General features: G+C 42.0%; 1 protein-coding gene and 1 pseudogene across 2 annotated transcripts in view; both read left to right on the plus strand.

The window, feature by feature from the left end:
- Positions 1–4443: 4443 nt before the first annotated feature.
- LOC123460911 lies at positions 4444–4650 on the plus strand (annotated as a pseudogene).
- A 6424-nt stretch (positions 4651–11074) lies between these two features.
- Psmb2 (proteasome 20S subunit beta 2) overlaps positions 11075–27302 on the plus strand; it is a 44664-nt gene continuing 28436 nt past the window's right edge. The window contains exons 1-3 of one of the 2 annotated variants that reach the window (XM_004665231.2): positions 11075–11271; positions 17640–17762; positions 25183–25253. In XM_004665231.2, coding sequence (XP_004665288.1) covers positions 11181–11271; positions 17640–17762; positions 25183–25253 — 285 coding nt within the window. In that variant the 5' untranslated portion in view covers positions 11075–11180. The remainder of the gene's footprint in view (positions 11272–17639; positions 17763–25182; positions 25254–27302) is intronic. The other variant, XM_045150296.1, reaches the window with a different exon arrangement.

Genomic DNA, 27302 nt, shown 5'->3' on the forward strand with positions numbered 1-27302 from the left:
CCACCATGCCCGGCACCAGTGAGCAGTTTTTTTAAAGGCTCTTCCATCCTATACACTGACTGCGTTCCCAGAGCAAAGAGGTCATAGAGGTTAAGCACCAACCTTGGAAGGTGTCAAATAAATGTTTCTGTGGAACTGGTAACCAAAACCCGCCCTGCAACAAGGCCCTTGGATGTGGCTGGCCTTCTATTGATTTTTTTTTTTTTTTTCATAGAAAGATTGTGGATTCTAGTTGGCCTTTTCTGCTACATTATCTTTTAGTCTAGAGGCCAAGGCTTTTACGGGAGGGCTCTACCTCACTATTAAGCATGCCTACTGTAATTATACATGTAAGAACCCACACTGGGAATTACATCTGTAATCTCAGCACTTAGAAGCCTTAGGCAAGAGGACTGTGGGTCCAAGTCCAGCCTGGACTACATAGTGAGGCCCTGACTCAAAAAAAAAAAAAGAAAAGAAAAGAAAGAAATCCAACCCTTGAGTATCTATCTGGATCTAATGAACTCGTTAGGGCACAGGACAGAGTCTTTTTTTTTTTTTTTTTTTTTTTGGTTTCTCGAGGTAGGGTCTCACTCTGGCCCAAGCTGACCTGAAATTCACTATGTAGTCTCAGGGTGGCCTTGAACTCACGGTGATCCTTCTACCTCTGCCTCCAGAGTGCTGGGATTAAGGGCGTGCGCCACCATGCCCAGTTTAGGACAGGGGTCTTTTACCTGATCTTGTAAGCTCTAGTCTATGTGGGAACCCATGATGACTCTTTGAGTCCTCAAGCATAAAATTTGACATCCTCTTGCAGCCCAGGTGCACCTGAGTCCTTCTGTTCACACATTGGCTGACAGAGGCCTTGACTCTGGAGCCTTTGAGGGAAGCTGGATACCTTTGAAACCCTGGAATCGAGCTGGAGCTGGGACCACAGCTTGGGCCTTGGTCTGAGCCTTAGCCTTCATGATTGGCCTGCACAACCTGAGACTCTTGACAGTGTGGGCATGAGCACTATTCCCATGTTTTGGGTGAAGGTGGTGGCAAGTTGACCAAACTTATGGCTGACAAGATTTGACATTTTGGGTTTAATCTCCTTGGGCTCCAATAGGATCTTAGTAGCCTTAAAACATAAATTCATGACCTCGACATTGCTGGTCTCCAGACCTTTCTTTTTGCCCTTCTTGGCAAAATATTGTCTCTCGGACACTTGGGGCCTACCTCCCTTAAAAGATTCACATCTTGTGGATTGCAATTCCTTCCTTCTCTCCCTTTTTTTGTGGTTTTCTCATTTTTTGTTTGTTTTGTTATTTTGGGTTTTTTTAATTCAGTTTGGTTGACTCATTGGATTTGTGGGGGGAGGGGTGCGAACATGCGCGCTGGAGTAGTCCATGTGTTTGTAGAGGCACATTGGGCTTCTTGTTGCTACAAACCCAGACGCTATGCCACTTTTCTTTTTTCTTTTTTTTTTTTTTGTTCTCTCCCAAGATAGGGTCTCACTCTAGCCTTGGCTGTCCTGGGACTCCCTTTGCAGCTCCAGGATGGCCTTCAGCTGACTCCTCCCACCTCAGCTTCCCAAGTGCTGGGATTATAGGTATGTGTCAAAACTCCAGCGCCTTTCCACATCCCTCTTCCTTTTGCTTTTCGGTTTGATATAGGTCATCTAGGCTGGCCTTGAACTTACCATGTAGCTGATGTTCACCTTGATCTTTCAGACTCCACCTCCTACTTCTTGGAATTATAGGCATGTACCATTATGTCCAGTTGACTACAGTATTTTCTATGCAGCAGCAGAAACAAGATAATTCATTAGGGATAGTACACTTCCTTAGCATAAGCCCTTTGGCTTTTGTATAATGGACTTTCTCCCACATGCTCTTATCTGTAGTTACACAACTTCATGCATCATAGGTCTCATTAGCCATTTTTTTCTTTTTCTTTTTTTCTTTTTTTTTCTTTTGTTTTTTAGGTATGGTCTTGCTCTAGCCCAGGAGAATCTGGAATTCACTTTGTAGTCTCAGGTAGGCCACGAACTCATGGCAATCCTCCTACCTCTGTGATTAAAGGCATGCACCATGCCTGGCCTGGCCGGGTGCTTTTCGAAAAATACTTGAGAGAGACAGAAGAGGTGGAGTGGGAGGGGAGAAGGGAGACAGAGTGTGTGTATGGGTGTGCCAGGGCCTCCTGCCACTGCAAACAAACTGGATGCATGTGCCACTTCATGCATCTGGATTTATGTGGGTAGTGAGGAATTGAACCCAGGCCATCAGGCATTGCAAGAAAGAGCCTTTAACAGCTGAGCCATCTCTCCAGCCCTGACTGTGGTTCTTGATACCATTTTGGGGACTGGTTTGGTGTAGTAAGGTTATTGTGCATGGCCATAACCGTACCATATCCCTGACTTTTTCTACTTCTAAGATGTTATAGTTCTACAAATTAAATTGGATGAGAGGTTCTCTGTGATTCTTGAGATAACACAATTTAGGTCTTAAAAAGCATTTTCTTTTAAACTAAAAGGAAGTTAGCATAGCTCTAGTTACTCAGCTACAGGGGCTTTCAAAACTCTTGGAGAGGGGGACTGGAGAGATGGCTTAATGGTTAAGGCACTTGCCTGTGAAGCTTAAGGACCCAGGCTTGATTCTCCACTACCCACATAAGCCAGATGCACAAGGTGGCACATGCATATGGAGTTCATTTGCAAAGGCCAGAGGCCCTGGCATGTGCCCATTCTTTCTATCTGCCTCTCTCTGTCTCTCTTTCCCTCTGTCCAATAAATAAATAATTAATTAATAAATAAATAAAAATTCCTGGAGAGGAAGAGGAAACAGCCAGCTTAAAAGACTGTCAAATCTAAGCTAAGCATGGTGGTGCCCACCTGGATCCCAGCACTTGAGAGGCTGAGGTAAGGGGGGTTGCTAAGGTTGGGGAGATGGATCAGTGTATAAAGTGCTTGATGTGAAAACATAAGGGTCTGGGTTCAGATCTCCAGCACCCATATATAAATGCCAGCATGGTGGTATATGGCTGTTGTCCAGAATTTAGGAGAATATTCAGGGTTTTCTGGTTAGCTTGTCTAGCTGAATTGGTGAGCTCTGGGTTCAGTGAAAGACCCTTCCTCAAAAATAAGGCAGGGGCTGGGGAGATGGCTTAGCAGTTAAGTGCTTGCTTGTGAAGCCTGAGGACCCTGGTTCAAGGCTCAATTCCCCATGACCTATGTTAGCCAGTGCACAAGGGGGCGCACGCATCTGGAATTTGTTTGCAGTGGTGCGCCATCCTCTCTCTCCATCTGCCTCTTTCTCTCTGTCTGTCTGTCACTTTCAAATAAATAAATAAATAAAAATAAACAAAAAAAATAAGACAGGACTGGAGAAATGCCTTAGCAGTTAAGGTGCTTGCCTGCTAAGGCTAAGGAGTCAAATTCGAGTCCCCAGTACCCATGTAAGAGGTCCTGGTGCACCCATTCTCTTCTCCTCTCTTTCTTTACCCCTTTCTCACTCTCAAATAAATAAAATAAAGGAAAAAAATTGAAAGTAATTGAGGAAGACACCCAACATTGACCTCTAGCACACACACACACATGCATGTACCTACAACCACACTCATTTGGGCATCCACATATATAATCATGCACACACACCACATACACACACATGCAAAAAAAGAAAAAGAAAACTGTAGAGCTTCCAATGTAGAGTTTTGCAGCTTTTGCATATGAATGAGCAAATGAATGAATGAAATAAATGTTGTTATGTAGAGAAAAAGGTCTATAAGAATATAAACAATTACCTTTGGTGAAAAGAAGGAGAGATATTTCACTGTTCATTTCTTTTTTTAAATAAATTTTAAATGTTTTACTTATTTATTTATTAGATATAGGGGGACAGAGGGAGGGAGAGAGAGAGAATGGGTATGTAAGGACCTCTAGCCACTGCAAACAAACTCCAAATGCATGTGTCATGGTGTGCATCTGGCCTACGTGGGACCTGGAGAATTGAACCTGGATCCTTAGGCTTCACAGGCAAGTGCCTTAACTGCTAAGCCATCTTTCCAGCCCTAACTGTTCATTTCTCCATTATTTGTATGTGTGGGGTTTTTTATTTGTTTGTTTTCTGAGGCAGAGTCTTGTTCTAGCACAGGTTGACCTGGAATTCACTGTATAGTATCAAGGTGGCCTCTAACTCATAGCAATCCTCTTACCTCTGCCTCCCAAGTGCTGGGATTAAAGGTATGCACCACCATGCCCAGCTGTATGCACGCTTTATATATGTTTTTGCAACTTAAACATACAAAAACATGCACTATGTATGTGTTGAGAGAGAGAGAGAGAAAAAAAAGAGACACAGACGGAGAGAGAGAGAATGGGTTTCCCTAGTGATATGTGAGAAAAGAATCCTTCTGGATGATGGATGTAGCTGTGTTCGTAAAGATGGTTGACTTCGCACTGGAGAAGGGGCGGCTGGCGCCATGTCGGGCCACGAAGGTGGCAAGAAAAAGCCCCTGAAACAGCCCAAGAAGCAGACCAAGGAGATGGATGAGGAGGATAAGGCTTTCAAGCAGAAACAGAGGAGGAACAGAAGAAACTCAAGAAGCTGAAAGCGAAGGCCGTGGGGAAGGGACCCCTGGCCACAGGTGGAATTAAGAAATCTGGCAAAAAGTAAACTGTTCCATAGTCCTGAGAAGATGGTACCTTTTATTCATTCCTATTTAAACATCTGGATTTCCTGTCATTGTTAACATCTTTTGCCACCTGTAACTAGAATGAAGTGTTGTCTTGGGGTCTGGTGTACATTACAATAAACTTTTGTAAAAAAAAAAAAAAAAAACTACCAATATACAGTGGCTCATTGTCTCCAGCTTTCATTCAGCCATTCCCTACCTCAGCTGTGAATTCAAAATAAACCCAATCTCGCATTCAGAAAAAATAAATAAATAAATAATAAATAAATAAATAAATAGATGGTTGACTTAATGACCTCATGTGCCCTGACAGCCATCCCATGATGGATAGTTTGACTGCCCCACACTCCCCAGGCTCTATGTCCCTTTATAAGCAGAGACCTGGAAGAGACTTTCAGATGCATGTGCCACCTTGTGCATCTGGCTTTACATGGGTACTAGGGAATTGAACTCAGGTCTTTTGGCTTTGTAGACAAGTGCCTTAACCACAAAAGCCATCTCTCCAGCCTTTATTTTTATTTATTTTTTTATTCTGTGGTGACTAGTGCAATGAAGGGTCTTGAGTATGCTAGACAAGCATTCTATCACTGAGCTACACCCCAAGTCCTAAACATTTAAAATTCTGTTTGTTTGTTTTGAGGCAAGGTCTCACTCAGACTGGCCTCAAACTCACAGTAATCCTTGTACTTCAGACACCTGAGTTCTGGGATTGAGTGTGTGAGCCACTATGCCTGACTTACACTTAAATTTTTTTGTTAGAATATATATATATTTATAATTATATATTATATAATATATATAATTATATATTATAATTATATTATATATAATATATATTATGTATAAATATATATATATATATATTTGAGAGAAAGAGGCAGAGTAAAAGAGCAAGAGCAAGTGAGAGAGAGAGAGAGAGAGAGAGAGAGAGAGAGAGCGAGCATGCCAGGGCCTCTAGCCACTGCAAATGAACTCCAGACACATGTGCATCTGGCTTTACGTGAGTCCTGAGGAATCAAACCTAAGTCCTTAGGCTTTGCAGGCAAGCTCCTTAACCACTAAGCCATCTCTCCAGAACTTATCAGGATCACCTATTAGGATCTATTAAGTGTACAAAGTAATGAGTTTCATTATATTTTATACTTACTGTTTAATCATATTCATTTTTCTCTTACCCTTTCTTTTCTTTCTTTCTTTTTTTGGTTTTCTGAGGTAGGGTCTCACTCTAGTTCAAGCTGAGCTGGAATTCACTATGTAGTCTCAGTGTGGCTTCAAACTCACAACGATCCTACTACCTCGGCCTCCCAAGTGCTAGGATTAAAGGCCTGTGCCACCACACCCAGCTTCTTTTTTAAAAAATAATTTTATTTATTTGAGAGAGAGGGAGGGAAGGAGGGAACGAATGACAGACAGAATGGGCATTCCAGGGCCTCTAGCCACTGCAAATGAACTCCAGACACATGTGTGCCACCCTGTGCATCTGGTTTACATGGGTACTGAGGAATTGAACCTGGGTTCTTAGGCTTTGCAGGAAAGCAACTTGACTGCTAAGCCATTTCTCCAGCCCTCTATTACCCTTTCTTATTCTCCTCTTCCCACATCCCAATAGTGCTCTGGCGGTGGTCATGAAGCTGCAGCAGTCGGCTCTGGAGCATGGTACTGATGAGACTCCATCTTGCAAAATTGCGGAATCTGAGACTTCCCTTGGCAAAGCCAGGAGGTCTTTCAGGGACCTCCTAAATGCCTGCTGCCTGACAGTCTGCGCTACTGCTATCTCTTTCTTGGAATTTTTTGGAATTATAATAAGTGTACTGTTGCTTATTTTTGCTTTCATTCTCCCCTTCTCAGTAGTAATAAGGAATCCAATTCAGATGTGTTTATATAGTCACCAATGACTAAACAGGAAGACTTTTTCTGCAGAAATTTCTGAGGCTGTAATGTTTAAACAGATTATTGATCCTGAAACTCCAACTGGTTTGAATGAACAGTTTCTCAACACACATGTATATTTCACCTAATGAGACATGGTCCTCACAATGCTACATGCCTTACCAATTTTCCCAAGAAACATACTTACAAGAAAATTCTTGTTGTTGAGATGATTACAGGAATTAATGGGCACATTTTGTGAACCTACAGATGACTTACTAGGAAAGGAGCATGAAATGCTAGGGAGAAAAAGTAAAAAAAAAAAAAAAAATCTTTCAGAATTAACAATAGAGATTGGTGGGCTCCTAAAGGAAAGACATCAGTGAAAAACACTGGTTGGATAGATCAACCTTTACCAGATACAGGGGCATATATTAATGGAGGAAGGATGGAAATTATGGACAGACTTGCAAGGTTAGGACCAAACTGTAAAATGGAGCAACAAATAAAGGTCATAGAAGGGCCGGGCGTGGTGGCGCATGCCTTTAATCCCAGCACTCGGGAGGCAGAGGTAGGAGGATCGCTGTGAGTTCGAGGCCACCCTGAGACTACACAGTGAATTCCAGATCAGCCTGGGCCAGGGTGAGACACTACCTCAGAAAACCTCAAAAAACCAAAATAAGTAAATAAATAAATAAAGGTCATAGAGAGACAATTAAGTCAGTGCTGGATTAGAAATAGAGAATCATACTGTTATTCAGGCTGCAAGATAGTATTATGTAGAGAGTGGCTAACACAGCCCTTTCTAAGGTCAAAAATGTCTATCACCTTACAACCACAAGAGCTGCCTGCCAGGACTCTCGGCTAGTTTCCATGAGCCTGGGTAAGATATTACCCAGCTTGCAATCCTTGACTTTCTTATTTAAGATGTTATCAGAAAGTCTATGGGACAGACACAAAATGGCCTGGCTATCCATGACCTCACAGTGCCTGGCACCACCTACACAAGACTTTGTAATAGGAGGAAAAGATGATGACATCAAAATAAAAGAGAGACTGATTGAGAGGGGGAGGGGATGTGATGGAAAGTGGAGTTTCAAAGGGGAAAATGGGGGGAAGGATATTGTTAACAATTATGGAAATTGTCAATAAAAATTTTTTTAAATGTCTATGGGACAAGAGATTCATGAGTTAAGCAGAAGCAGGGGAAACCAAGAAGAATATTGTGTAAGATTTCTGAGAGAATAGAAGTTACATGAATAAGTTACTATGTCTTGCTTACAAAAAACATAATGCATTGTAAATATATAAATAATCAGAGTTTTGCTCTGCGTCCAGTGTGCTTCACCTGAACTACTGGTCCAAATCACTTCCTCACAACGCGGACTCCACACACCCCTTAGAGTTCTACATCCCCGCGGAGGCTGGACCTCGGCAGTCCTTTTACTTTCATTCCCCTTTCAACCGGATTCCACATATGGAAAAAATTTTTTGATACTTTGTTTTTGTGATATTGGCCCATATCACTTAATGTGCTCTCCAGTTCTGTCCATTTTCCTGCAAATGACAAATTTAATTCTTCTTTTGTTTGAATAAAACTCCATTGTGTGTATATACCACATATTTTTCTCTTTTGGTTTTTCAAGGTAGGGTCACTCTAGCTCAGGCTGACTTGGAACTCACTATGTAGTCTCAGGGTGGCCTTGAACTCACAGCGATCCTCCTACCTCTGCCTCCCAAGTGCTGGGATTAAAGGTGTGCGCCACCAGGCTCTACACCGCATTAAAATTTTTTATTTATTTATTTAAGAAAGAGGGAGAAAGAGAGACAGAGAGACAGAGAGAGGAGATAATGGGTGCACCAGGGCCTCCAGCCATTACAAACTCCCAACACATATGCAACTTTGTGCATCTGCCTTATGTGGGCCCTAGGGAATTAAACTGGGGTCCTTTGGCTTTGCAGACAAATGCCTTAACTGTAAACCATCTCCCCAGCCCTATACCACATTTTTTTATCCATTCATTTATTGATGAGCCTCTCGACTGAGTCCATATCTCTCGACTTTTTTTTTTGTGTGTGAGGCAGGTTCTCACTCTAGCCCAGGCCTACCTGGAACCCACTATGTAGTTTCAGGGTGGCCTTGATCTCATGGCAACCTCTCAAGTGCTGGGATTAAGGGTGTGTGCCACCATGCCTATTTTGCATATGTCCAGAAAGGGGTATTTGGTATAGCAGGGTCATATTATAGTTCTAGTCTCCCCTCTTTCCCTCTCAACTTCTCTTCCTTCCTTTCTGTCCCTTCATTTTTCTTTCTCTATTTCTTCTCTTTTTCTCTCTGTCCTCTTCTCTACTGCCCCCTTCCCCTCTGTCTCTCTCTCATTATTAGCCGGAATTTACTATGTACACTAGGCTAGCCTCACTCAAACTGGCAGCAATCCAATTGCCACAGGCATGCGTCATTATACCTGGCTCATTCAATTTTTTAAAACAATATTTTGGGTTGGAGAGCTGGCTTAGCAGTTAAGGCACTTGCAGCAAAGCCAAAGGACCCAGGTTCAATTCCCAGGACCCATGTAAGCCAGATGCACAAGGTGGTGCATGTGTTTGGAATTTATTTACAGTGGCTAGAGGACCTGGTGCACCCATACTTTCTCTCTCAAATAAACAAATAAAAATTCAAAAGTATTTATTTCAAGCAGAGAGAATGAATGAAGGGCCTCTAGCCACTGTAAATGAACTCCAAATGCATGTGCCCAGTTTGCATCTGGTTTTATTTAGGTACTGGGGAATGGAACCCAGGTTGTCAAGGTGTTGCAGAAAAATGCCTTAACCGCTAAGCCAACTCTCCAGCCTGCTCATTCTATTTTTTTTTTTTTTTTTTGAGAAACCTCTATACTAATTTCCATAGTGCCCAAAATTGCCCTAAGAATTTTATGTATGCCTGTTGTGGTAATCCCAGAACTGCAATGCCAGCCTGACGCTGATGCGGTAGGGCCAGGAGCTTGAGGTCAGCCTGAGCTACATAGAGACTCTGTCTCAAAAAGAAAAAGAGAAGGCCATTGCAAGTTCTAATCCTTCTCCCTGTTTGGTAGTCTGAGATAAGGTGTCATTCTGTAGCTCAGGCTGTTCCGGAACTCATTGTGTAGTGCTGGACTGGTCTCAAACACACAGTTATCTTCCTGCCTCAGCCTCTGGATTAGTGGGGCCACAAAACTTACTCCCCAACACCACCCCCCAAGATGATCTCTAATGCTTGAGCTCGATCAGAAGGATCAAGTGATCCTTCTGCCTCAGTCTCCCAAGTAAGTAACTTGGGACTACAGGCTTGTTCTAAATGTGCCCAGTTTGGTAATGACCTTTTAAATTCCAGATATGATCTATTTCATTACATTTAAACATTTCCAACTTGTTTGCTTGGCATCAGAAAGCTCGCCAAACAGAGACTTGTAATTTATGCAGTCAAATATGTCAAATCCTTTCCTGTACTGCTTCTGGATTCACTGCCACGATCAGAAATGTGTGTCTCTTCCAGTAATAACTAAAATGTCTTTTTCTTCAGTATTGTTCACATGATGAGGGTCTTCTTCATCCTTGTCTTTAACCCATAGCTTTTTTGTTAAGGATGTGAACAGAACTCTCATATTTATGTTTCTCCAATCTGGGCTGCAGGGAAAGGATTCCAGCAAGATATTACCAAGCAATGAAGGGAAACATGCTTGAGGAACTGCTTTGGCACCTACAAATCAGTGCATGATTTTATTTTCATAGGTATTTAAAAATTGTAATTTGTAGATAAACAATCTGGAGAGCTGGGCCAGAGTTGGAGGCCAGCCTGGGCTACAGAGCGAGTTCCAGGTTAGCCTCAAAAAAGATAAATAAGAAAAAGGAAGCAAGAAAAAGAAAGAAAAGAGAAAAAAGGAAGAAAAGGGGTGAGAGGAAGAGAAAAAAAAAAAGAATGGAAGAAGGGAGGAGAGAGAGGAAGAAGGAAAGAACGAAAGAGAAAAGGGAGGGAGAAAGGAAGGAAAGAAACTGGCCGTTGCATAGGTAAGTAAACTGCAGGGACAAACTGGACTGTGGTTGGCGCTTGCCAGCAAAGCCAAAGGCCCCAGGTTCGATCCCCCAGTACCCACAATAAAGCCAGATGCACAAGGTGGCGCGCGGGTATTTGCCAGTGGCTAGAGGCACTGGCGCGTCCATTCTCTATCTGCCTTTCTCTCGCGCAAGTAAATAAATATTAAAAAATAAAAAAAAAAAAACATTGGTCGGGCTTGGTGGCGTAACGCCTTTAATCACAGCACTTGGGAGGCTGGGGTAGGAGGACCTCCGTGGGTTCGAGGCCACCCTGAGACTACACTGTGAATTCCAGGTCTGCCTGCACTAGACCTCGAAAAACGAAAATAAATAAATAAATGAATGAATGAACGAACGAATGAATAAACAAATAAATAAAATAAAACAAAACATTGGATCAGCCTACCGAGCAACGTGCAGCACCCCTAACCTCTCGCGACACTTTGACGTCATCAGAGCGCGCCGGCGGCCGCGCGGCGTGCGTCGCGCCGGGCTCCGTTCCGGTGTGCTGTCTCACTGGTGAGGCCGAGCAGCCGGCCAGCCTTTCCCCGCGCCGACTCCGCAGCCTCCCGCTTCCCGTCACCATGGAGTACCTGATCGGCATCCAGGGCCCCGACTATGTCCTTGTCGCCTCCGACCGCGTGGCCGCCAGCAATATTGTCCAGATGAAGGACGGTGAGAGGAAGCAGGGGGCGGCCCGCCGGGCCTGGGTGCGGGGGCAGCGGAGGGTCTTCGCGAGGTGTGCGGTGAGACCCAGGGTTGTCCGGGACGGGGAGCGCCCCACCCCCGCACTTAAAGTCTTTAGGTCCAGCAAGGCTGTGTGGCAAGCCGAGCCCCCTGGCATTCAGTCCTCCGTCCTCTCTGCTCTGGCCTTCGTCAAGTGCTTCTGGCTTCGGTGAATTACCTAAGGCGGGGTGGGGGGGGTGGAATTCAGCTTTCTGAGTTGAAGCGCCAGCCTGGCACCAGACTCCTTAGACCTCCAACCCTCGGGTAAGGTGCTGTCATCGTTTGTAAAGAGTTCAAGTTTGAGGGAGGCTTAAGGTGGCATCTTGGGGAGAGACACTAGGACCCTTTCGCTTACCCTGTCTTCCGGAGGTGCTCAACTCCGATCTTTGACTAGCTGAAGAATGGTTTCCTTATGTCTAAATACTTAATGCAATTAGGGATTCCACTTGCTTTGTGACTTTGCACAAGTTATTTTGCAGAGCTCCGATGTTAGATGAGTAATACTCCACTCAGAACTTGAGTGAACTAGTTATGAAATGTTTAGCATTGGACAAATACTCAATAATATTAAGCACCTACATGTCAAGTGCATGTTAAACTATTTTTATTAATTCATTAAAGTTTTTGACATAAGTAGTGCTATGTCCCCACTTTGCAAATATTAGCTGCAGGCACAGAGTTTACAAAACTTTCTCAATTGTACAAGTGTCAACCCAAGTTCACTACTGCGCACCTTGGGACTGGGAGACAGCTCAACGGGAGAGTACTTGCCTCCTATGTGAACGGCCTAGGGTTCTATCTTTAGCATGGAAAAACAAAAACAAGAACCTTTTTGTAGCCTGAGGTCTTTTTTTAATCATAACTGCTGTATGATACTGCATCTCTACAGTGAGTATTCAGGACATAATTTCAAAAAGGTTTTGCCTATTAGCCTGCAGAATTTAAGGATGTCTTTCTATGATTGATCATAAACGTGTTTCTGTTTGAAAAGTCTTTAAGGCTCTGTCTCAGATGAGTTCAAGTTCACTTGACAGGTTTGGGACACCTCTGTGGATTTCACAGTGCTAGGTGCTAAGAGGATGCAAATATGAGGTAGCTAGTATTTGAAAAGAAGTTAACAATTCAATAAATTCAGAGATATATATATACCGATAATTATAACACAAGCCTGAAAGTGATATGTCATAAGACAAGTACAGCCAAGCTTTTGAGGTAAAGGAGAGAAAGAGACTTGCTTTTAAGCAATGAAGAGTAAGAAGAGATTCTGGTTGGAGAGACTAGGGAAAGCTTTGAGGGCAAATGGCAGCTTATCCCGGATTCAAGGATAGAAAGATTACCACATCAGGATTTTCCTAAAGCATTGAACAGAGAGAGAGGGAGAGAGAGAGATAGTGTGTCCTCTACTCCTTCTGTAAAGAAAAAGGCAAGGCATCTATTTGATTGTCAAGACTGTGATGCCCACCTGGGAGAATACAAGAACCCTGCAGGACTTCGAGTTCTGTTCTTTCCTTAGGAGGACCACCAGTCAAATGTCTGTGGTATGAACTGTTCCTCCAGTGGAAATTACTTTATGAAATTTCATAATTAGTTTGCAGAAGTTCTGTTTGCAAAGCCGTTGCCAAAGGAGTACATTTGTTTTGAGAGTAAGTCCTTTGACAAGAAAGTGATTTTCATTCAGCATTAAGTAGTGGAGCCGTTACCAAGTCAGTGCCTTTTTAGTTCTGTTTCATCACCTTGAAAAGTAGAGTGTGCCTTCACCCCTTTGCACACAGTACTTCCAGTTGTTGTAGGGGATACAACCTATGACACATAATCCATAGAAAGAGCAAGATATTAAGAGAGCAAGGAGGGCCAGTTGTGTTGACATACGCCTGCAAATGCCAGCACCAAGTGGGGAGGCAAAGTTAAGAGGATTACTAGTTGGAGACCAGCCTGGTCTATGTAGTGAGACTCTTTCTCAAAAAAAAAAAAAAAAAAAAAAAAAAAGGACAGCAGGACTGGCCACAGTGGTGCACACCTTTAATCCCAGCGCTCAGGAGGCAGTAGGATTGCCATGAGTTCCACCCTGTGACTGCATAGTGAGTTCCAAGTCAACATGGGCTAAAGTGAAACCCTACCTTGAAAAACAAAACAAAACAAAAACAAAAAAAAAATAAATAGTACAGCTGGGTGTGGTAGCACATGTCTTTAATCCCAGCACTCTGGAGGCAGAGGTAGGAGCATTGCAGGAGTTTAAGGCCACCCTGAGACTACAGGGTAAGTTTCAGGTCAGCCTGGGCTAGAGTGAGACCCTACCTCAAAATCAAATGAAGAAAGAAAGAAAGAATGAAAGAAATACTACAAAGTGATTTTATGATAAAAGAAACATTTTACTAGTAGATTAGGGTTTTTTATTTTTTTTAATATATATATATATATACACACACACATACATTAGGTTAGTTTTTAAATGATTTCAGAAGCTGGGCATGGTGGCACACACCTTTAATCCCAGCACTCAGGAGGTAGAGGTAAGAGGATCACCATGAGCTTGAGGTCAAAATATCAGATACTATACAACTAAACCAAGTTGTACCAATTAACTTTAGTAAGCAGGTAAATTTTGGAAGTGTCTCCTCACAGTGTCAAAATAGTTCCCAAAGTAGCATGCTTTTGAGGTATTTTCAGTATTGTGGTGGTGCATACCCGTAATTCCAGTACTTTTGGAGGCTGGGCTACACAGTGAATACAAGGCAAGTCACAGATACATAGCCAACAAAAAAGTATTTACATTTCATACTTGGAGAAAATGAGTCCTCCAAAATTACTACTTTTCAGCATTTTTAGCTATTCTACATAATTTCTTTCTTTCTTTTTCTTTTTCTTTTTTTTTTTTTTTTTTTTTTTGTTTGGTTTTTCAAGTAGTTCACTCTAGCCCAGGCTGACCTGGAATTCACTATGTAGTCTTACTACGAAGTCTCAGGGTGGCCTCGAACTCACAGCAATCCACCTACCTCTGCCTCTCGAGTGCTGGGATTAAAGGCTTGTGCCACTATGCCCAGCTTCTATACAATTTCTTTTGGACAATTCTAAAACTCTTACTTTTTTTTTTTTTTTTCTTTTGGAGGTAGGGTCTTACTCTTGCTCAAACTGATCTGCCACTCACTCAGTAGTCCTAGGCTGGCCTCAACCTCACAGTGATCCTCCTTCCTCTGCCTCCCAAGTGCTGGGACTAAAGGCATGTGCCACCACTCCTGGCCAGGATTCCTTTTAAATTACTCAGATTTCTCTAACCCACACAGAACTCTCGCTGTTCTGAATTTCTAGAACATGCATAATCCAAACTACATTAACACTAAGTATAATGGTATTGTGCCTGTATAGAATTCATTAGTCTTTCCTTACCTGTGAGTTAGGCAGTGGTAAGTGATATTGTCACCATTTTACACGTTTGATAACTGAAGCTGAGAGAGGCAATGATTTGCCCATGTTCAGAGTACTGGGTCCAGACCAGAACTGAAGTCTGGTGGGTTCTGGTCCTTTTGGATTTACAGAGCATTATACAGTGATGTTCATTTTCTTGTTTATTTGTGTTTATAAATCTGGGAAGTTTCTTGTACAATTCAGGGCTACAAGTAACTATCATCTCTCTCTCTCTCTCTTTTTTTTTAATTATCATTCACTACTCAGTGGGTGGTAGAGGCAGAGGTAGGAGGATCACTGTGAGTTTAAGGCCTGCCTGGAACTACAGAGTGAGTTCCAGGTCAGCCTGGGTTAGAGAAACTTAAAAAAAAAAATAAGCCTTAAGATTTCAGAATTTAACAGTTTACTGTTCAGAATCTTAGATTTTCTTCTGAAAAGTGACACGAGTTTGTGAATTCATCTCCCAGTAGAAAAAGAACAGCTTTTTATAACAAACTAATGCAAACTTATTAAATGGTTTTTATAGTCAAATACTCTACCACTAAGCTATATCCCAAAATAATGTTTTCTTACAGAAATGATGCATGTTGCTGGACGTGGTGGTGCACATCTTTAATCCCAGCACTCAGCAAGCAGAGGTAGGAGGGTTGCTCTGAGTTCGAGGCCACCCTGAGACTACATAGTGAATCCCAGGTTAGCCTGGGCTAGAGTGAGACCCTACCTAACCGCCACCACTGCAAAATGATGCATGTTACATTTAGAGATTTAGGAAATATGGATAAGCAGAAAGAAAAAATAAAAATTGCCCATGTTCTTACTATTGACAAGAACTTCTTTTATATATTTATTTATTATTTTTATTTTTCGAGGTAGGGTCTCTCTCTAGCTAAGTAAGGCTGACCTGGAATTCACTCTGTAGTCTCAGGGTGGCCTTGGCCTTGAACTCAAGGCAATCCTCCTACCTCTGCCTCCCAAGTGCTGGGATTAAAGATGTGCGCCACCACGACTGGCCTAAACTACACTGGGTGGGGGTGTTTCTTTTATGAACAGCTTGGCAAACTTACAGCCTTTGAATCTCTTTTTGCCTGTATAACATATAAAATTGTATGTTTGGGAGTTTGAAGATAATTTGACATTATCTATGGGCACATTTTATGTGGATTTTTTTTCCCCAAGTCTAAGAATCTTTACTGCTATCTACAACTCTCTAACACTTGTAAAGTATTTGATAGTTGCATTTGTTCTTTAAATCCTATTAAGGGATTTTGACATTTCAAAAGCTTTCATACAGGAAACATGTCTTCCAGGGAAGATTATTCAGCACTATATGAAAAATGGAAAGTGAAAGTGGGAGAAGATAGGAAGATTTATGCTCTTTCTGAAGCTACAGACTAAATATGGAGTTTTCCTCCTCAGGCAATAATTACAACCTGAGTATTTATTTATCTATCTAATCTGAATGAGTCTGGTTCAGCTAGATAAATTTAGAGCATTATGATTTTTGTGAAGAACTTAGATAGCTTACTGTTGCAATATATTCATTGGAATTTTTTTCTTTGGCAACTAATTTTCTCTTGTTTTGGAAATACAGTTGTTTTACTTTATGAAGAGATTTGTTTTCTCAGCTGATTTTTCTCTTTCTTGAGATAGTCCCTTAATTTTAACTGTAGACTCCATCCTTTTCAAATATGCTTTTATTTGTATAAAAATGTGCATATATAATTTTATATAACATTTATGATGCTCAGCCTTTGGGATAAGATCAAGTGAAGTAACATATTTGTGGAAACATTTCATAACTTTTTATTTATGAGCCTGAAGATAATCACCATTGTCTGGATGCTTTCAGTTTTCTCCATTGTTCTATTTCTTCCATTCCTTGCATAAATTCTCTTAAATCATTGATTGATTGATTGACTGACTGAAGTGCTGGAGATTGAACCCATGGCCATGCACATGCTAAGCATATATATACTTTATGACTGAGTTACATCCCCAGCCCCAAATTGTATTTATATTTTGTTTATTTGGTGGAGAGAGACAGGGAGGCAGAGAGAGAAAGAGCAGGGGTGCCAGGGCCTGTAGCCACTGCAAACGAACTCCAGATACATGTGCCACCTTGTGCATTTGGTTTACATGGGTACTGGGGAATTAAACCTGGGTCCTTAGTCTTTGCAGGCAAGCACCTTAACCACTAAACCATCTCTCCAGCCCTCCCCCCCCCATTGTATTTAAATAGTCAGCTTTCATATGTAGTTTTAAACTGAAATTGATGTTAATGAAATAAAATATGGTTTAACCTGGATTATAAGAGAAACTAATACTGTTGCCTATTAAAATTGTTTGGTGGGCTGGAGTGATGGGTAGCAGTTGCAGTTAAGGCATTTGCCTTCGAAGACTGAGGATCCAGGTTCGATTCCCCAGTACCCATGTAAGCCAGATGCAGAAGGAGGTGCATGCATCTGGAGTTTGTTTGCAGTGGCTAGAGACCCTGGCATGCCCATTCTCCGAACCCCCCCCCCAAATAAATAAATAACCTTTTGGTGTTTAGTAATTTGTTGTTATGTTGTTGTTGTTGTTGTTCAAGGTAGGGTCTCACTCTAGCTCAGGCTGACCTGGAATTCACTATGCAGTCTCAGGGTGGCCTCGAACTCACAGCAATCCTCTTACCTCTGCCTCCTGAGTGCTGCAATTAAAGGCGTGTACCACCATGCCTGGCTTAGTAATTTATTGAGAGTGAGAAAGAGACATAGTGTATGGGTGTTATAAGGATTTATATGGGTCCATTATTCAATATGGTAACTAATAGACCTGTATATGGTTCTATATATATACACACACACACCCATATATCATATAGCTATTAATTTCTGTGAAGGCAATTTCTAATATGAATTTATTTTTTCTTTGAGCAGATCATGACAAGATGTTTAAGATGAGTGAAAAAATCTTACTGCTATGTGTTGGAGAGGCTGGAGACACTGTACAGTTTGCAGAATATATCCAGAAAAACGTGCAACTATATAAAATGAGGAATGGTGGGTAAGACTTAAAAGTGTAGCTTTGGCAGTTGCATTAGTTTTCTGGGGCTGCCATAATAAAGTACCACAGACTGGGTGGTTTAAACAACATTAACAACATTTTCTCATGCTTCTTAAGGCTAGAAGTCTGAGGTCAATTGTCAGAGGATTGATTTCTTCCAAGGCCTTTCTCTTTGGTTTGCCAACCATCATCTTCACCCCTTGCCTTCATGTGAGCTGTCTGTACTGTGACTAAATTTCCTTTTAAGAAGGGCACTAGTCATAGTGGATTAGTATCCAATCTCATTACTTTTTTTGATTTGTCTTTTTTTTTTTTTTTTTTTTTTGGTTTTTTGAGGTAGGTTCTCATTCTAGCCCAGGTTGACCTGGAATTCACTCTGCATTCTCAGGGTGGCCTCAAACTCACAGATATCCTCCTACCTGTGCCTCCCGAGTGCTGGTATTAAAGGTGTGTGACATCATGCCTGGTGGTGACTTAATTGTCTCTTTACAGACTGTCTCCTGCATGCTTCTTGGTAACTTGCATGACATCACACTTCATAACTACAGGAGTGAATATAAGCTGCCACAGAGAAGGGGCAACTCCATATAGGGTGTCTATTTCAAAGTGCTTTCGAGGAGCATGGCACGCCATTCATGCCTAGGCCACAGATGCTCTGGTTAAGGTGTTCCTTGGGCCACTTGACTCCACCTGTTCTGCAGGCCTTTAATGCCAGCACTTGGGAGACAGAAGTAGGAGGATCACTGTGAGTTCGAGGCCACCCTGAGACCACATTCCAGGTCAGCCTGGGCCACAGTGAGAGAGTGAAACCCTTCCTTGAAAAACAAAAATCAGAGCTGGAGAGATTGCTTAGTGGTTAGGGGCTTGCCTGCAAAGCCAAAGGACCTCAGTTCAATCCCCCAGGACCCAGGTAAGCCAGATGCACAAGGTGGTGCATGCATCTGGAGTTCGATTGCAGTGGCTGGAAGCCCTGGCATGCCCATTGTCTTCCTCTCTTTCTTTCCCTCTCTTTCTGCCTCTTTCTGTCAAATAAATAAAAACAAAACAAAAAAATTTTTTTTAAAAAAGACTATTTCCAAATACAGTCACACTCTGAAGTCCTGGGGGTTAAGACTTCAACAAAAAGATTTTTAGAGGTTGTAATTTAGCCTGTAACCATTGACTAATGTTTATTTTATTTTGAGGCAAGTTCTCTGTCAAAAGCTGCAAAATACTGTTTAAAAAAAACTAAGGATCTGGTTCTGGAACGATGGCTTAGTGGTTATGGCACTTGCCTGCAAAGTCGAAGTTTCAATTCCCCAGTACCCACGTAAACCAGGTGCACAAGGGAGCACATGCATCTGGAGCTCATTTGCTGTGGCTAGCCCTGGCATGCCCATTCTGTCTGTCTCCCTCCCCCCCTACAAACAAACAAATAAATAAATAATTTTTAAAAAAACAACTAAAGTTCAAAAAAGAAACATCTGTTCACAAAGCGCACAAACTCTTAATATGGTAATACTCTGTAAATATGATCCATAGACTTAAAGCAATTTCTTCTTTTTTTAAAATTTTTTTGTTTATTTTAATTTATTTATTTGAGAGTGACAGAGAGAAAGAGGCAGATAGAGAGAGAGAGAGAATGGGCATGCCAGGGCCTCCAGCCACTGCAAACAAACTCCAGACATGTGCAACCCCCCCCCCATGCATCTGGCTAATGTGGGCCCTGGTGAATGGAGCTTCGAACCAGCATCCTTAGGCTTCACAGGCAAGCACCTAACCACTAAGCCATCTCTCCAGCCCCAATTTCTTCTTTTTTTATGATTTATTTATTTAGAATTCACCAAGGCTTCTACCCACTGCGAATGAACTTCCTCCTTTCCCCTCTGCTCTTTTCCCCTCTCCTCCCCTCAGTGGTAATGCCAGATTTTTAAGTGTTAGCTATTTCAGAGAATGTAGAGTCTATCTGAATCTTAGCTAGAAGACCTAAGTAAAACCTAGCTTTACTATTCCCTGTGTGTTCTGTCATTTATCCTCTCTAGGCTTTTATTTTCCTCATCTTTAAAATGGGGCTATATTTATAGTAATGAATAACACATCTGAAAATGCTTTGTAAACCAAAGCTCTGTGTAATTATGCCATATTGTGCCTTAAAAGGTTCCTTTCTACCTTATATGTCTCTGGTAGTTCCTGTTTAGAAAGACAGATAGCTAGGAGCTTCATGGGATATTTTGTGGGTTGGGTCTGGGGTCATGGTTAATGGCCTTCTATGTGGCAAGCTTCCCTGTTGAGCAGTGCTAACCACTAGCTTTCTGTTGGCAAAGCTGGTAGTGGTGCTGTGGTAGAGATAGCCTTACTTATAGTCAGTTACTTCCCAGCTCACTTTGCTTTTATTTCTTAAATCTTTCTTTTTTTTTTTTTTTTTTTTTTTGAGGTAGGGTCTCACTGTAGCTCAGGCTGACCTGGAATTCACTTTGTAGTCTCAGTGTGTCCTTGAATTTATAGCAATCCTCCTACCACTGACTCCCGAGTGCTGGGATTAAAGGTGTCAACCTCTTTTTTTCTTTGAGAATGAGAATTGGCAGACCAGGGCTTCCAGCCACTGCAGTCAAACTCCAGATGGGGCACCACCTTCTGCACATGTGCACCTTGTGTCACTTTGTGCTTCTGGCTTACGTGGGATCTGGAAAGTCGAACATGGGTCCTTGGGCTTTGAAGGCAAGCACCTTAACCGCTAAGCCATTTTTCAGCCCTATATATTTATTTTTATTTATTTGAGAGAGAGAAAGAGGCAAATAGGAAGAGTATAGGTATACCAGGGCCTCTAATTGCTGCAGATGAACTCCAGATATATGTGTCACCTTGTGTATCTGGCTTATGTAGGTCCTGGGGAATCGAACCTGGGTCCTTGGGCTTTGCAGGCAAGCACCTTAACCACTAAGCCATCCCTCAACCCCTAGGCTATATACTCCAGCCCTGAAATCCTATCTTAAAAAAAAAAAACCACATTTTCCTTATGTAATTTATCTATATAATTTTAAATTTATTTATTTGTAAGCAGAGAGAGAGAGAAGACAGACAGAATGGGCGTACCAGGGCTTCCACCAGCTGCAAATAAACTCTTAACTATCTATAGAATGTAGTTTCAGTTTAATTTAATTTGATTAGAATTATATATGTAAAATCACTAGATGGGTCTTTTGGCAATGCATTTAGCATTATCATTCACTTACATAAATATTTTTTCAGGGTTTCATCTATGTTAAGGAGTGCACGTAACACTACAGAAAAGGCATAGATGAACAAGACTCAGTCCTTGCTATTCAGGAACCTAAAGCACATGGTACTTAGGGTTAAGTATGTTTAGTGTGAAGGGTGCTGATAATACTTCTGAAGTGCAGTAGGATTGCACTGTTTCATCAGCTGTCCTGGGACAGGGGGTGCTTGAGCAAGAATAGGAGGAATTACTTGTTACATGGGTTTTAGGGACTAAAGTTAGTGCAGAAAAGAAAAATTGTGACAGCCGAGTGTGGTAGTACATGCCTTTAATCCCAGCACTTGGAGGTCAGGTGGAAGGATTGTCATGAATTTGAGGCCAGCCTAGGACTACAGAGTGCATTCTAGCCTGGGCTAGATGAGACCCTGCTTCAGAAGCCACCCCTTCCCTTCACAAAAAAGAAATTAACTGTTAAGTACAGTTTGTAGGTGCAGCCAGATTTCTGTGGTAGTTCTTACACATGTTACAGAATTGAGCTAAGCTGGGATGTTGACAGTGTTGGAGCACTTGCCTAACATGTGCCAGGTCCTGGGTTCAGTCTCTAGAAAGGGGCAGGGGTGAGGGGGAGAAAGAAGCTGAGCAAAATAATGGAGAGAAAGAGGAATGTCTATATTCAGAAGTCCAGATTTAGGCTGGAGAGATGGCTTAGCAGTTAAGGAGTTTGCCTGCAAAGCCAAAGGATCCCAGTTTGACTCTCCTGGGCCCATGTAAGCCAGATGCACAAGGGGGTGCACAAGTCTGGAGTTGGTTTGCAGTGGCTGGAGGCCTTGGCATGCCCATTCTCTCTCTTGTTCTCTCTCTCTCTCCCTCCCCCTCTTTCTCTTAAATAAATAAATAAATCCAGTTTTAGTATATTTATAAAAACTGTCAAATCCTTAATGGTGTCTAGGGGCTGACAAAGAATTGAAAAGGATTCTTATTTGTTTGGTTGCTTCCAATATTAACTGTTACATACTAGTGGACTTGAGCATGAGAGTTTTTTGATTCTTTTTGGGTTTTTGAGGTAGGGTCTCACTCTGTAGCCCAGGCTGACCTGGAATTCACTGTGTAGTTTCAGGGTAGCCTGGTACACACAGTGATCCACCTACCTCTGCCTGCCAAGTACTGAGATTAAAGGCCTGCACCACCACACCTGGCAAAATTTAATAATACATGTAAAAACAGCCGGCCCAGTACATATGAAAACACCCAGCATAGATCCTGAAACATAGTAGCTATTCAGTGACTGTGTATTTGAATTATAATCTAAATCTCACTCCATCTAACAGTTGTGTTTTAAATGTTATAGAAAATAGTTAAACCACAGTATTGTGTGTCTCCATGTGGGTCCACTGAATTACCCACTGTTTTTTTTCTTTCTCTTTTTTTTAAAATGTTTTATTTTTCTTTATTTATTTGAGAGAGAAATAAGCAGGGGAGAGAGAATGGGCATGCTAGGGCCTCCAGCTATTGCTAACAAACTCCAGATGCATGCACTCCCTTGTGCATTTGGCTTACGTGAGTACTGGGGAGTCAAACCTGGGTCCTTTGGCTTTTCAGGCAAGCACCTTAACCACTAAGCCATCTCTCATACCCTCTCCCTCTCCCCTCTTTTTTTTTTTTTTGAAGTAGGGTTTCACTCTAGTCCAGGCTGACTTGGAATTCACTATGTAGTCTCAGGGTGGCCTTGAACTTATGGTGGTCCTCCTACCTCTCCCCAGTGCTGGTATTAAAGGCATGTGCTATCATGCCTGGATTTAAGTTACATTTTTTAAAGTATCACTAAGGCTTTCCTAACTTGTAGCCTTTCTCCCCCTGCCTTCCTTTTTAAAATAAAAAAAAAAAAAAGACATCTTCTGTTTTTGTTTTCTTTCTTGAAAAAATGTTTTTTATTGGGCTGGAGAGATGGCTAAGCAGTTAAGTGCTTGCCTGTGAAGCCTAAGGAACCTGGTTCGAGGCTCAATTTCCCAGGAACCACGTTAGCCAGATGCACAAGGGGGCACACGCATCTGGATTTCGTTTGCAGTGGCTGGAAGCCCTGGCATACCCATTCTCTCTCTCTCTCTCTCTCTCTCTCTCTCTCTCTGCCTCTTTCTCTCTCTGTCTGTTGCTCTCAAATAAATAAATAAACAAAATTTTTAAAAATTTTTTTATTTATTTATTTAAGAGAGACAGAGACCAAAAGAGAATGGTTTCCAGGTCCTCTAGCCACTGCAAACAAACTTCAGACGCATGTGTCACCTTGTTCATCTGGTTTATGTGGGTCCTGGGGAATTGAACCTGAGTTCTTTTGACTTTGCAGGCAAGTACCTTAGCTGCTAAGCCACTTCTCAAGCCCTTTTTTCTGTTTTCAATACCTGTGTCCTTATATTAACTTGCCTTCTACAGAGGAAACTACAGTGTATTAATGAATAAATAGCTTAAGCAAGCCTGTTAATTAGATTTCACCACAGAATAATTACTCTCATTCTGTTTCTGGCTAGGAATTGCTGTCAGTACTAACCAACTGTTTCATGGTCATTACATGAGGATAGGGACTAGAAGTAGGATTGTACCTGTTAGTCTGTGTATGTTACCTACTTCGAATTTGCAAAAGATAATGGCCTTGCCTGGCATAGTAGCACCTATCTATATCCTAGAACTTGAGAGGTGGAGGCAGAAGTTAAAGCCTGCCTAAGCTACTGAGACCTTGCCTCAAAAAAAATTTTTTTTTAAGCAGGCTGGAGAGATGGCTTAGCAGTTAAAGCACTTGCCTGCAAGGCCAAAGGACCCAGGTTCAATTCCTTAGGACCAGATGCACAAGGTGGAGCATGTGTCTGGAATTCGTTTGCAGTGGCTAGAGGCCCGGGTGCACCCCTTCTGTGTCTCTCCTTTCCTCCCTCCCTCCTTCCTTTTTTCCCTCCCTCCCTCCCTCCCTCTCTTTTTCTCTCTCTCTCTCTGCCTCTTTCTCTCAAATAAGTAAATATATAAAAAGAAAACCCTTAAGGACTGGAGAGATGGCTTAGTGGTTAAGGCATCTACTGGCAAAGTCAAAGGACCCAGGTTCAACTCCCCAAGAGCCACATAAACCAGATGCACAAAGTGGCACATGTGTCTACAGTTCATTTGCAGCTGCTGGAGGGTCTGACACACCCCCTTTCTATCTGCCTCTTTTTCACACACACACTCTTTCTGTCTCCTTCAAATAAATAAATAAATAAATAAAAATTAAACACTTAACCAAAAAAGTAGCCTTCAGAATAGCCACAGGTAAAAGCCAGGCATGGTGGCACACACTGTTAATCCCAGCACTCGGGAGGCAGGGGTAGGAAGATCACCATGAGTTCAAGGCCACACTGAGACTACATAGTGAATTCCAGGTCAGCCTGAACTAGAATGAGACCCTACCTTAAAAAAAAAAAAAAAAAAAAAAAGCCGCAGGTGGGGCTGGAGAGATGGCTTAGCAGTTAAGGTGCTTGCCTGTGAAGCCTAAGGACCCAAGTTCGATTCTCCAGGTCCCATGTAAGCCAGATGCACATGGTGGCCCATGCGTCTGGAGTTCGTTTGCAGTGGCTGGAGGCCCTGGCATGCCCATTCTCTCTCTTTCCCTCCCACCCCCCTCTGTCTCTAATAAATAAATAAATAATAATCCTTAAAAAGAAAACAATGAATAGCCGCAGGTGGGACTGAAAAGATAGCTCACTTGGTAAAATGCTTGTCTTGCAAGCATGAGGATCTAAGTTTAATCTTCAGTACCCATGTAAAAAATGCTGAAGGAAAATACTATATATTGTGTCGTGTGCCTATAATCGCAGTGCTGGGGAGATGGAGAGACTGGAGGATCTGGGACTTGCTCTAGCCAGTTTAGCCTAATGGAAGCTCCAGTCTAATGAGAGACCCTGTCTACCAAAAAGGTAGACAGTGTTCGTAAGGACAACACCAAGGCTGTCCTCTGACCTCACTACACATGTGTACACATCTGCACACACACAAACATATTAATATGCAATAGTGTGGTACACATCTGTAATCCCAGCACTTGTTAGGCAGATGCAGGGTGATCTCAGTGTTTGAGGCCAGACTGGTTTGCAGTGAAACTCTGTAAAGAAAAAAAATAACGAAAAGACATAGTGAAATGATTTGGGGTGGGTGGAGGTTGTTATCTGCTTCACTGAAGTATGACTCTTTATCTTTCCCACCAGGATATGAATTGTCTCCCACAGCAGCAGCTAATTTCACACGGCGAAACTTGGCTGACTGTCTTCGGAGCCGGGTAAGCAAAAGAGCTAGCAGCTTTCAGTAGTGCAGGCACATCTGTGCTGCTTATGTAGTCCTGTTAGACATGGGCAGTATGGCTACTCGTTTGAGCTTTCCTGAATGAGTTCTACCCTTTGCTATTCATGCATGATTTAGTCCCTTTAAATTTATTTTTCTTTGGGTACTGTTGCCTGGTAGAGTCTGCCTATAATTTCAGCACTTAGAAGGCTAAGGCACCTGGGTGTACACAGTGAGACCCTGTTTTATTCTTAAGGTCTTTTTTAGGCCGGGTGTAATGGCATACACCTTTAATCCCAGCACTCTACAGACAGAGGTGGTAGGATTGCTGTGCATTTGAGGCCAGCCTGAGACTACATAGCGAACACATCAGTGTGGGCTAGAATGAGACCCTATCTTAAAGTAAAATTTAAGCCAGGCATGGTGGTGCATGTCTTTAATCCCAGCACTCAGGAGGCAGAAGTAGGAGGATTGCTGGTAATTTGAGGCTACCCTGAGACTACATAGTGAATTCCAGGTCAGCCTGGACCATAGTGAGACTCTACCTCGAAAAAAACAAAAAAAATTTTTTTTTAATTTAAAAAATTAAATAAAAATTTAGAAAACTTTTAAAAAAAGATTATTTGTATGAATCTTTCTATGACCTTGTCAAAGCACAAGGAATTATTCCTCACTTGCTCTGGCCTTACTGTATTGTAGAGCTAACTCAGTTTTGTGTTAAAAGATGCAAAATTGATCTAAGGATGAATGCATTAAATATTGTGTAGGATGTGCCAAGGAAGTTCTTAGGATTGCTGAGGGTATATAGTAGTCCCTCCCACAGGGAATAAATAAATAGAGCCTTACCATGTGACCTTACCCCCTGTGCCTATTTACTCATCTATGAACTCAAGATAACTTCCCAACCCCACAGGAGTGCTAGGAAAATGACTGCTTGTAAATCATAATATTTAACATTCATATGACTTTTGCCCAAAGCATTTTGCTTAATAATTTAATCTTCTCCATATTCCACTGAGACAGTTGATTCTCTTGCTGATATAGAAAAGGGTGTAAGATGGCAAAAGGACTACTTCAGGGTGTGTAGCAGGTCAGAGCTACAATAATAGTATTGTAATACGATTCTGGCCTTAAGATTGGTTCCCCAGTTCTTCGGTAGTAGTTCTAGAACACCAGTGTCCTTCATATTTTGGTTTCACCTATTTAAGTTGAGTTGCATTTCATCTAAATGCACTATGTAATCTCAGGCTGGCCTCAAACTCATGGTGATCCTCCTGCCTCTGCCTTCCCAGTGGTGAGATTAAAGGTGTCCATCACCTTGCCCGGCCGTAAGCATTGCATTTTTATAAAGTGACTTACTGTAGATCTTTAAAGCAGTCTATTTTCCAGTGCTTAACACTGGAAAGACAAAATATGTCTCAGCCAATAGCATCATCTTTCAATGCTAGCTTTGACCAAAATTTACGGTCACATTGATCATGAAATTTGAAAAGAAGCTAGAGACATGATGGACTAGGAGAAGGAGGCAAATTTTTATACATTGCTTTCATCTGGGTGAAAAGTCAGTGGTATCTCTCCCTCCCTCCTTCCCTCCCTCCCTCCCTGTCTCTCTCTCTGAGTTTTTATGTGTGTGTGGTATGCAGTATCTATGTTTGTATGTGTGGGGTATGCCCATGTGTGCGCAGACATACATGAACATGGGTATGTGAGGAGGCTAGAGGTCACTATCAGTTGTCATTCTTAGTTCCTTTCCACCTTTATTGTTTAAACAAGGTATTTTTAAGAACCCGTAGCTCATCAATTTGGCTTAGACTAGCTGGCCAACAAGCCTGGGGTCCTTTTGTCTCAACCTCTCCAGTACTGGTATAGGTGTGTACCATCATGCCTTTTTTTTTTAAGCTATTTATTTCAGAGAAAGAAAGAATGTGCACACCAGGACCTTCAGCTGCTATAAATGAACTCCAGACACATGTGCCACCTCCTGCATCTGTCTTACATGGGTCCTGGGAAATCATACCTAGCTCCTTTGGCTTTTCGGGCAAACACC

Source organism: Jaculus jaculus, chromosome 5, assembly GCF_020740685.1.
Source record: "Jaculus jaculus isolate mJacJac1 chromosome 5, mJacJac1.mat.Y.cur, whole genome shotgun sequence".
NCBI classification, from domain to species: domain Eukaryota; kingdom Metazoa; phylum Chordata; class Mammalia; order Rodentia; family Dipodidae; genus Jaculus; species Jaculus jaculus.